Genomic DNA, 12,532 nt, shown 5'->3' on the forward strand with positions numbered 1-12,532 from the left:
ATTGGTCAGGTCTGATATGATAGTGTTATCCAGTCATGGTATGGTGGTATTGGTCAGGTGTGGTATGGCGGTGTTATCCAGTCACAGTATGGCGGTATTGGTCAGGTCTGGTATGTTAGTGTTATCCAGTCACAGTATGGTGGTGTTGGTCAGGTCTGGTGTGGCAGTGTTATCCAGCACAGTATGGCGGTATTGGTCAGGTCTGGTGTGGCATTGTTACCCAGTCACAGTTTGGTATACCTGTAGTGCCCTGTATATACATGTACTGTATAGATGGAGTAGGGGGCCCTGTATACATGTACTGTATAGATGGAGTAGGGGGTCCTGTATATACATGTTCTGTATAGATGGAGTAGGGGGCCCTGTATACATGTACTGTATAGATGGAGTAGGGGGTCCTGTATATATGTACTGTAGAGATGGAGTAGGGGGTCTACCAGTTATTACTGTGGATGTTGTGAGGCAGCTTCCCTAGCAACCACAGCTCCCTGTGAAAATGAGAGCAGTAATCCTATTGGTTACTAAGGCTCCAACTGCCGTTTTCTCTGGGCAGCTGCAGCTAATTATATCACCTGTGTGTGCAGTGTGGAGATTTTCCCATTCATCTCTATGGGGTGCTCTTCCCCTCCCCCTCCCCTCCTGTACATCTGGAGGGGACGGGACCTTCGCTAAAACCTTCCCGGCACTCTATGTATCTGTGTGCCAAATTTGGGATCAAACGGTTCAGGCGTTTTGAAGTCTATAGAGGACAGACAGACAGACAGACAGACTTTGATTTTTATTATATAGATATACGCTTAGTAATGACGTATACACTTCATATACACACATCCAGTAGCAGGGAGATGTGGTGGCATATATAGGGTGTATATACGGTAAGTAATGATATATACACTCCGTATACACACACATACAGTAGCAGGGGGATGTGGTGGCATATATAGGGTGTATATACGCTTAGTAATGACGTATACACTCCGTATACACACATCCAGTAGCAGGGGGATGTGGTGGCATATATAGGATGTATATACGGTAAGTAATGATATATATACTCAGTATGCATACAGTAGAGGGATGTGGTGGCATATATAGGGTGTATATACGCTTAGTAATGACGTATACACTCCGTATACACACACATCCAGTAGCAGAGGGATGTGGTGGCATATATAGGGTGCATATACGCTTAGTAGTGACGTATACACTCCGTATACACACATCCAGTAGCAGTGGGATGCGGGCAGCATCTCCGGGCAGTGTCAGCTCCTCTCGCGATGTTTCCTCCTCCCCCTCCCTCCCCCGCTGTCACTCCCGCAGATGGCTGCTCTTCGCAGGTTGCTCCGTGCCCTCTGTGCCCAGCACCACCAGCCATGCCCACCGGCACACAGCCCGGGGGGCTCCTCTGCCAGGTCCCCCGTGCTGCTGCTGGTCTCTGGGGCAGCCGGGGCAGGCCTGGCACTGGCTTGTTATGCCATCTATCGTGACGGCCGCGTTCAGAACTGGGGAGAGCGACTATATCGCGACATGGGCCTAAAGCCGGGCGAATGGCTGCAAGGTCGGAGAGGAGCTGGCATTCTGCTGCCTGTCAGTGCTGCCAAGGAGACGGTAAGAAGAGGAGGAGGAGGGGGGCACGGAGGGGACATGTACAGGGCGGGGAGGTGCCACCTGCTGTGCCCCCTGCCTCCTGGGCAGTGCCACCTCTCTATAATACCCGGGCTCTGCCAGGTCCTGCTGTGTGGTGTTATACAGGGGCAAGGGAGGCGAGGGGGAGGGGTGACCCTGCTGTATACAGCATATCAATACAGTGATTTATGGCACTGCTACTGATATACCCCAGGGGCTGCTCCTGTATACCGCCTACTGCACCTGTCACCGTGTGTCCCCTGGGTGCCATGCTGTGCCAGCCTGCCATAGACTAATATACCTGTGTGACATCCAATACTGCAGCCATTACAGGTTGTATCACTTCTCTCTTCTATGCAAAATCCTTTCCCTAAAACCCCATAAAACCTGCAGCCGCAGCAGCTGCCCAGTCAGTACAGGACAGAGGAGAAGTCGGGTATACAGGCGTATTCACACATGGTGGATATGGAGCAGAAATGGCTCTGGCTATCCTATTCGTATGAATGATGGGTTACAGCAATGTGTGTAACCGATCTGCTGTGTGTGAATACACCCTTGTAGAACATATGTCACCCATAGAAGTCTATAGGTCCAGACTGTACCCCTGTATACTCCTAATTTTACACAGAAGCAGTTAAGATTTTTTATATGGAATATAAAGCTGCACACAGATCCATTAGATGGCGTATTGCGCTTTTTTTTTTTTTTTTTTTTTTTTTATAGGACTGTGCTTATGACATGCAGGGCTGTGCATACACATAGGCCTGTTGTGAGGCCTTGGGGTTTATTCACACTGCAGAATCTATCCTGACTTTGATGCAGAATGTGCAGTGAATTCCAAGTCATTACATGTTTCCCATTTATTGTGATAGGATATCCTACACCGTAAAATATCTTCGCAATTTGCAAAACGGAGCAGAATAAAAAGTAAGGTGTCACTTTTCTGACCATTTGTGTATAGACGCTCCCATTGAAATGCAAGCTTCAAAAATCCTTATCAAAACCCACACAGGTTTAGGCTATGTTCACACTACGTAAAAGTATGTCCGTTGTTTTCATAAAATTACGGCCGTTGTTGCAATCGGCAATAACGGCCGTAATTTTATGAAAATATACGTAGGGTGAACATAGCCTTAGGCTACATTCACACTTCCGTGGATTTTGCAGACCTACGGACGGTGAATACATGCAATGGATTGTTTCCCTGCCCTGCATGATATTGACCCATCATGCTGGGCAGGGAAACAATCCATTGTATGCATTCACTGTCCGTAGGTCCACAAAATCTACGAACGTGTGAATGCAGCCTTAGGACAACGGGAGTGCCACAGGTTGAGGAACACTGTCTTAAGGCCCTACTACACAAAACGATTATCAGCCATTACGGATGATAATCGCTTTGTGTAATAAAAGGCAACAAAGGACCTTGATAGCAATGATCTGCAGCAGACCTTCACTGTTGTGATTATTGTGTTTCATAATTGTTGAAAGACAACAATCGTTGGCTGATCATTGCCTTTTATGCTGCGTTTACACAAAAAGATACCGATCAAATTCGAACGATAATCGTACGTGTAAACGCAGCGAGCGATCAAACGACGAGCGAGAAATTGTTCATTTTGATCTTTCAACAAGTTCTTAAATCGTCGTTGATCGTTCGCAAAAAATTCGCAGATCGTTCCGTGTGAACAGTCGTTCGCCAATTTAACCAATGTGTGAGATAGGCTTTAAGCGATCGCAAAACGAATTTCCGTACGATATATGGTACCGTCTTAACGCTGATCGTTATGAAAAGAAAACCGTTACTCCGACATTGTTAATCGTACGATTGGGCGAATTATCGTTCCATGTAAACGTAGCATAAATATGACCTATTACATGAAATGATTATCGTCAGGAATGGATGGTAATCAGCCAAATACGACCAAATATTGCTTGGTGTAATAGGGCCCTAAGAGCCCCATTACACCAACAGATTATCTGACAGATTTTTTTGAACCAATGCCAGGAATGGACTATACACAGAGAACAGGTCGTAGAGGAAAGACTGAGATTTCTCCTCTTTTCAAATCCATTCCTGGCTTTGGCTTAATAAAATCTGTCAGATAATCTGTTGGTGTAATAGGGCCCTAACTCTGGGCTTTTGCCTTAGAAAACTTCCCTTTTACATACAGACAAGTCCACTTTAAAGGGGTTTAAAGACCATAATATTGATGACCTTTCCTCAATATCAGCACAGTGGGAGTTCACCTTATAAGCAGATAGAATAGGCTGATGGTGTGTTTACACAGACAGATTTATCTGACAGATTTTTGAAGCCAAAGCCAGGAATGGATTTAAAAAGTGGAGAAATCTCAGTCTTTCCTTTCTGACTCGTTCCCTGTTTATAGTCTGTTCCTGGCTTTGGCTTCAAAAATCTGTCAGATAAATCTGTCTGTGTAAACGCACCATGACACTCTTGCAAGTGCGGTGGTCTCTTTATTGCATGGTAGGCAAAGCTAAATAGTTTTGGCAGGACTATACCTGATACTCCAGTTTAGTCCTATTCCTTAGTCCCGTCCCTATGCTGTCACTATCCAATCAAAGATGACAGTGCCAGATAGTGTAGGACACAACCTCAACTGGTGACACCCTGTTGGCTATATACAGTAGTCATATATTTCTAGTGAGAATAACAGAAGAATGAATAGCGACAAGAAAAGATTATCCAGAATTATTATTTCCTTGGGAATATAGGTATTTACTAACACAGGCAGGTCAGGAGAGAGGGTACATGTCCTCTTTAAAGAGGAAGTCCGAAGATTTTATTTATTTATTTATTTATTTATTTAATCTGGCAGGGGGGGAAATGATTTGGAACTAGTACTTACCTCTCCCCGTGCCCGCAAATCGCTGTGCCAGAAGGTTTGGAACGTTTGGGACGTCACACCTCAAGGGAAAATGCCCCACCTGGCTGATGGACGGCTATCTCAGCCAATCGGTGACTGGAGCGACATCCTGCCCCAGTCACTGACTGGCTTAGCAGGCTGTCAGTCGGTCGAGTTGTGACGTTGGCAGCAAAGGAGATCCTGAGGAGATAAACCCCCTTCCCCCGGTGCCCTGCCATTTGCAAAAAAAAAGACCTGAGGCTGGACTTCTCCTTTAATAATAACACTGAGCAAACCTTTTAATAAGTAATCTGACAAAAGGATTTTCTGTAAAACAGGCCCTGCTATGGTGATCACTAAACAGGTCCATTTCTATCATTAGCATAGGAATAAAAGGTCACCCAGACTGGGATCATATAGGAAGCTGTTATATCCCAGTGAGAAATCTATGTGGCAGTGTTCTATCCATCTCATTTATCATAAAGATGTCTGTCATGTATCAGCTCATAAAGCTAGCCGTGCTGCAGTAGTCCATGTGTGTTGCTGACACTGTGATATGTGACTCGGTTAAAGCCTAATCCCAGCTGTCCTCCTGTTTACAGCGGCTGCCCTTTCTGGAGGCATTGGTAATGCGTCAGCCTGTGTGAGTGTTACTACAAAGGGGTTATATATCAGGACCCGACAGCTTTATCTCTAATGTACAGGAAGGATTTGGATATAGCAGCCAAGTCTTGCAGTACAATGGCGATCTCGGGGTAGTCCTTGTGCTCTACAAACAGACCTTATTATTTATTAGTTCACTTTAAGATTCCCTGTACTCGGAGGTCATGGGTCTGTATTACAAGAGTCTTTGTAATAAGATAGTTGGCATGAAATTTTGCACCTGAAAGGGAACCCAAAGTAGAATCCCTGGGAAGATCGTGTAGCACACTATAAATAATTCTTATATTTCCGAGATGGGCAGCTGAAGTTTACCATTCTGCCAGGTTTATTCAGTAGTGAATTATTAGTGACTTTATGCATATTATTTACATAGTCCCTCACTGTACCTTAGAGATGAGTGAATCTCGTGCACACTCGAGTTTGTCTGAACCCGACCACTCTGCATTTGATCAGTGGTGGCTGTAGAAGTTGGATGCAGCCAGGGGCGTAACTACCACTGTAGCAGCCATTGCGGCTGCTATGGGGCCGTCTGCATCAGGGGGCCCCGAGGCCTGCTCCTGCGATACACTGGGCCCCTAGAGCTGTCATCATTTGCAACACGAGCAGGCATCCCAGGATCAGAAAATGTCCCTTTAATTGAAAGAACAGCAGTTATGACTACACTTCATGGCTTAGTGGTCAGTTGGGAGGGGGTCCAATCAAAAGTTTGCTATGGGGCCCAGCCATTTCTAGGTACGCCACTGGATGCAGCCCTAAGGCTGCCTGGAAAACATGGATACAGTCATAAGCCATAGGCTGTATCCATGTTTTCCTGGACTCCCTAGGGCTACACCCGCATCTTCAGCCATCGCTAGTCAAATGCAAAGTGGACTGGTTCTGGCGAACTTAAGTGGGCACGAGATTCACTCATCTCTAATGTACTTGTATAGGCTAATTGTATATTAAGGCTCTGTGCTAAGCAGAGGTACACAGGTGTTTCTGTTGGATTCTAGGCAAATCTGACAGCTAAACAATTGTGGTGGAGGTATCCTTTCTTTGTGACAGTGGTTCTGGCATGGGAGCAAGGAGGCTTGGCATAGTTTTTAGAATACCCCTTTAATGTCTTTTTCAGTTCACACAATATATTTTTCACATAGTATCTGCATTGGAATACACGTGAAAACCGTGTGTAATACACATCCCATTGTATTCAGTTGGAATATACACTATTGTATTTAATTGGAATATACACCATAGATCACAATGTGGGCTGCACTGCACATTGTTCTCCCTTGAAACAAGGGGACAGATCACTCATTCCATATGTATTCAGCATGGCAAAGGTGTTGGGTGACCAAGATGGGGATTGTTTTCACTAAATGGAGCTAATCCATGTCTAAAATCTCAGCAAAATGAATGGCAGTAGAGAATGAAATATATGGCATAAATCTGTAGGCATGCCTTGGATCTCGGCCACATATTTTCCTATGATTTCTTCATACGGATACATATACTGTATGAACTTACCCTAACAACATACCCTTAGGCTATGTTTACACAACGTTTTTTAAACATAAATCATGGCCGTTGTTGCAATTTGCAACAATGGCCGTGATTAATGCAAAAGATATCTTGTATTTGAATAAATGGAATCCCGGCCGAAGTGCACAATATACACTCAGGCCGGGATTCCAACCGGCTGTACGGAAACTGACATGTCAGTTTTGTGTGGCCGCTATTCATTGAATAGGGGCCTCACAATCCTGACAGGCCGCACTCTTCATTGTGTTCAATGGTGAATTGTGATGCAGGCGCAAACGGATGTGCCCTTATCGTATCGGCCAGGATAAACTTCAGTGACACCGGCCATTCTGTGACATGGCCAGGTCACAGAATGGCCGGTGTCAAAGGTAGTGAACCTGGCCTTACACAGTTTTTTTCAGTGTTTTTAACTGTTTGTAAAGAAAATTCCATTTATTTTAAAGGGAACCAATCAGCCCAATCGGGCTGATATGGTTCCCTGTACTGCTGTATACAGCTCCTGCAGCAGTAGCTATATACCCGAAAAAAGGCCTTTAATCCCCCGGGCGCATGACAGACAGCAGTGGGGAAGTAGTCATCTGGTCCATTACTGGCCTCTCTGCCTCTCAATCATCCCCTCCGAGCGTGCTGACAGGCAGAGAGCGGTGACCAGATACAGAGAGAAAACCACCCAGATGACTACTTTCCCGCCTGTGTCTGTCCTTTTTTCCAGGTATAAAACTACTGCAGCAGCTGTTTACAGTGGTTCAGGGAACCATATCAGCCCGATTTGGCTGATTGGTTTCCTTTAAACATTTTCTGTAAAGTTTTTTCAGAGCATTAATAGAGGAGTTTTTGGTGTGTGTGTGTGTGTGTGTGTGTGTGTGTGTGTGTTTTCATGTTATTCAACTTCTTTAGAGAAGTCTATAAGAAAACATATTAAAAAAAACTGACCTCAATCATGCCACCAACCAACCAATTATTCTTTATTGTTCTTCTTAATAATTGGCTATAGGTTGTACCACATAACATCTGGTCACAGTGTTTTTGATCTATGTGATCTATGTGTGGCAGTGTGTAAGTGTAATTGCCACAAAAAGCACTGAATGAGTTCCCCAATCCACCTGCAGCACTATACAGGTGCAGAACAAGCAGTTGCTTCCTGATGTAACATCTAATCCACTGATGTCAGATTTGTTCATCATAAACTGAGAATCCTGGTTGAAAGAGCACTAGGTGTTAATCTACAAGTGTTGTCACCCTATTCAATGGGAATTTCTCCCGATCAGTAGCTGGTGGTAGACACCTCATTACATATGGAAATCTAATCAACACAGTCCCAGGTTCAGCAACCCAAGGGCCAGTGAGCCAGATACACATCCATCCAGTCTGGCCCCTGAGGTCATGTGCACCGCTATCTGCTTGTCTATTGTTAGTGTGATAGGAACTGTAGCTACTGCTTTGTCCCTCATGTACATATTATGTGAATGTATTCTTATCACAGCAGTACTGTCAGCTCGGACACCTACTGTAGGCACTAGGAATGTATATGAAAATGCTGACCTTCCCCATGTCTCATTTCTCACCTATCCCCCTGTTCTTGGGAATGGCTGCTGTCCTATGGCTTCTGTACAATGGCAGCTCTTCAGTGGCCAAAGTCTTATGAGCACACTCTCAATAGCTGCTCTCCTATGGCTGCACTCTCGAAAGCTGCTCTCCCATGTCGCTCTTTCTTTGGCTGCTTTTCATTGACTGCTCTGCCAGTAGCTGCACCGTTATGGCTGCACTCTCAATAGCTACTCTCTATTCAGTGGCTGCTTTCCAATGACTGCTCCGCCAGTAGCTGCTTTCCTATGGCTGCTGTCCCATGGCAGAATAGCTTCTGTTTTGGATAAATATATTTCCAAGCTTAGCAAAGAATGGGTATTCATACTTGTGGCAGTATTACTTCTCAACTTTCTACAGAACCCTTAGGCTAAGTTCATACTGCGTTTTTGCGTCCGTTTCACTGTATCTGTTTTAGTACTTTTAATTTAAACGGACAGAAAAAAGTTGTCAACCACATCTTTGTGCAGATTAAAAAATGTTAAATTAAAGGAACCGTTTTTACCACCCATTTCTTTTCTTTAAATGTATATGTTAAAGGACAGCAAAAACAAAGTGTAAACCTAGTCTTATAGGACTTCCATTGATGATTGTGAACTCTTTACTACCACCACATATAATAATAATTTTTAATAATAGTTTTTATTTATATAGAGCCAATAGATTCCGCAGCACTTTACAATTCTGGGGGTCCATACTGTACATTGACAAAAATAGACATTACAGAGATCTACATATAATTACCCATACTGAGGAGTGAGGGCCCTGCTTGCATGCATGAGCTGACGGACTATGAGGAGGAGGTTGGAGACAAAAGGCAGAGGGGCAAAGTGCTTTATTGTCACTATGGTCCAGCCATCTTTATAAATAATGCAGTGCAGGTAAGGGTGGGTGATCCAGTCACCAATTAGAGCCTGTATGTATAGGTCTATTACGGACAGAAAATAGAATCAATGTATTTCAATGGCTCCATACACACATCTGTAGGGCCTAGTGTGGACTGAAATTCCTCTATGGATACATAGAACCCTATGGGATCCATATTTTAGTGGTAGCGCACTCCGCACCTCACACCCATCGGCGGACTGATGTGGGCGCGCGCGTCTCCGCCCATGTCATAGACTCCGTTCTATGCACGGGCGGATTCCATCGTTCGCCCAAAGAATGAACACTTTCATCCTTTGGACAGAGAGGGGAATCCGCCCGTGCATAGAATGGAGTCTATGACATGGGCAGAGACGCGCGCGCCCACATCAGTCCGCCGACGGGTGCGAGCTGCAGAATGCGCCATTCCGCAGTGTGTTTGTACCCTTTGAGAGGATTTTAGAGATGTTGTTTAGATGCAGGTGGCATGAACGTGAAAGAGATTGAATATGGGGAGTGAAGGACAGATTTGAGTCTAAGGGCCCTATTCCACCGGACGATTATCGTTCAGATTATCGTTAAATCGTTCGAATCTAAACGATAATCGTTGAAATGCAGTTAATGATTAACGACCAAACGAGAAATCGTTGATCGCTTTATAAGACCTGGACCTATTTTTATCGTTGCTCGTTCGCAAAACGTTCGTAAATCGTTCGCATTGAATAAGACATAGTTCGGTCGTTCACAATAGATACGAACGCAATGGCGAATAAATAGCGAAGAAAAAACGATCGCAATTACAATCATAAGTAACGATTATCGTTCCATGGAAATGAGTGAACGTTTTCAGGTCTTTCGCAATAGCGGTCGTTTGAGATCGTTAATCGTTAACGATTATGCAAACGATAATCGTCCGGTGGAATAGGGCCCTAAGGGCGCCTTTACACAGACAGATTTATCTGGCAGATTTTTGAAGCCAAAGCCAGGATTGGATTTGAGAAGAAGAGGAATCTCAGTCATTCCTTTATGACCTGCTCTCTGTTTATAGTCTGTTCCTGGCTTTGGCTTAAAAATCTGTCAGATAAATCTCTCTGTGTAAAGGCACCCAAACATAACCTCAAGGCAGCTGAATGAGGTACGACTGCCTTGAGACTATGTTCACACATAGGGTGTAATATCTCTCTGATTATATACTATATTGAGGTCTATAGTTACACTATATTGAGGTTTGTTTCTGTGTTACTTCATACTAAGGCTATGTTAACACATAGCATTTCATTTGCACTATTTTGCCACAAATTGTGCAATTCACTGTAAAAAAAAATCACTATTTTCGCCGCAATTTGGACAGAATCGTTGCTAAACTATTGCTATTTTACAGTGATTGTGCAATTTGTGGCAAAATAGCGCTAATAAAGGGTGTGTTCACATGTACAGGATCTGCAGCAGATCTGCAGCAGATTTGATTATGCAGATTTGATTGCTATGTTCCATTATTTAGATCAAATCTACTACAGATCTTGTATGTATGAATGAAAGGCTAGATGAATGCTATGTGTGAACATAGCCTCAAGGCAGTCATACCGCTGTCCTCCGTGGACACATGCACACACGTGCATGTATTTTTCATATGTTGGAAGAAATAAACTGACGACAGCTCTCAGCTCATCCCCATACACCTAAAATAGTCAGCCTGAAATCTACAGGTTTGTCTGACTTTGCTTTTATATTTCTTCATATCAGATGCTGAAAGTTGTAGCTTTGCAGCATCAGATTTGTCCTCTGTACAGGTGGTATCTGTCAGGATTACCTCATATATGATGGATGCCACCAAGTGACGTTGACTATAGTTATGCACTGGATGTATATGACGAGGCCTTTCTAATGTAATAAAGTGTGAAACCTTCCTGACTCCTAATAAAATACCTTCTAAGCGTTTTTCTCAGCTCTTTAGTGATGGCTTCTAGGTGACCTTTCAGTGCATCTTATATTCATCCTTCATGTAGATGTTTCATCTCAGGTCCTGAATATTCAACTAGAGGTTAATTGAATTATCCTGCAATGAAGATGCTTTCATCTGCAGCCTGACATTAACATTAATGTGTTTTGTGCGGCTTCGGAACGTGATTCTTTTTCTTTAAGATGCACCTACAGTAAGTGACCTGCCGAAAAGGGACGACTGCAGCCAGCCGGCCACATTGTTTCCAGGTTGTATATTGACCTCCAGGAAAGGCAGACAGCTGGGGACTCCTAACCTTACATGAGGTGAGAAAACCCTGCTACCGACTGTCAGATTGCTTATAGCCCCCGGCAGTTTGTAAAACCACATGAGCTCTTTTGTAGCAATCCACGGTGCAAATTGTTGCGGTGGCTTTTATTTTGTGAATGACCCAGAACAGAAGGGGCTGACAAACCAGTGAGAACTCAACGCTGTGCTAGAATGCAGATAGCCACCACAAGTGTGACAATTCACAAGACCTGTAACATAGAAAGGAGAAGCCGGATTTACAGTTTTTTTTTTATTGTTTTTGTTTTTTTTGCTTCCTTGTTTATTTTTTATCCTAAAATAACAAAACAATCAAATATAAACAATAAATAAATGTTCTCTCTGATTCATTTTGCAGTAGATTATTATTATTAGATTGTCAATTATTATATATAATTATTATTATAAACATTTAGGGCTATATCATTTATTTATGTTTATTCAGGCACCTTAAAGTGAATGTACTATCAGGCCGCAGGTCGCCCAACCCCCAGTGGGAGGAAACCCCGCTCCTCTATGATGCGGCTCCATTAGAATCAGTGGTTTCCTCCAACTGGGGGTTGGTGTAACGCCTGGAGTAGTGGATCCACTGGACCGTCACCAGCGACAGCACTAAGCTCACCAGGGAGCGGATTCTAAGGGGCCGCTGGTTCTCACCAGAGCCCGCAGCAAGGTGGGATGGACTTGCTGCGGCACACAACCCCCAGGTCGCTACCCCTGGCTTGGTTGCTAGTGACGGCAGGCGAGGCGTGGCAGGAGCAGTAGGCAGGAGATAGTGCAGACAGAGGTCTGTAGACGTGATCGCAGGTGGCGGACAGGACTCAGGAACAATGGGAAGGCAGCGGGCAAGTACTAGGGACAAGGACTGCAGACAGGAACAAGGGACAAGGACTAAGGTCAGGAACAACAGGGAGCTGGGTCAAACGCTATGGGAAGCATGCAGAGGCTCCAACACCTGTAGTGGGGCAGGGCTGGAATTTATAGGAAGTGAGTAGTGCAACTTCCAATTAGGGGCGGACTGGCCCTTTAAATCTGAGACAGCCGGCTTGCGCGCCCTAGGAGGCGGGGACACGCGCGCCGGCCGGCACAGCGGGTGATAGGAGCGGGGCGAGGTAAGGCGCCCCCCGGGGCCGAACTAGTA

The 12,532-nt window shown here is 44.5% G+C and overlaps 1 protein-coding gene across 8 annotated transcripts in view; it reads left to right on the forward strand.

Moving 5' to 3' along the window:
• Positions 1-1,311: 1,311 nt before the first annotated feature.
• MICU3 (mitochondrial calcium uptake family member 3) overlaps positions 1,312-12,532 on the forward strand; it is a 108,191-nt gene continuing 96,970 nt past the window's right edge. For all 8 annotated transcript variants that reach the window (XM_069977664.1, XM_069977669.1, XM_069977665.1 and 5 more), the window contains exon 1: positions 1,312-1,608. In XM_069977664.1, coding sequence (XP_069833765.1) covers positions 1,321-1,608 — 288 coding nt within the window. In that variant the 5' untranslated portion in view covers positions 1,312-1,320. The remainder of the gene's footprint in view (positions 1,609-12,532) is intronic.

This window comes from Dendropsophus ebraccatus, chromosome 7, assembly GCF_027789765.1.
Source record: "Dendropsophus ebraccatus isolate aDenEbr1 chromosome 7, aDenEbr1.pat, whole genome shotgun sequence".
Classification (NCBI taxonomy): Eukaryota; Metazoa; Chordata; class Amphibia; order Anura; family Hylidae; genus Dendropsophus; species Dendropsophus ebraccatus.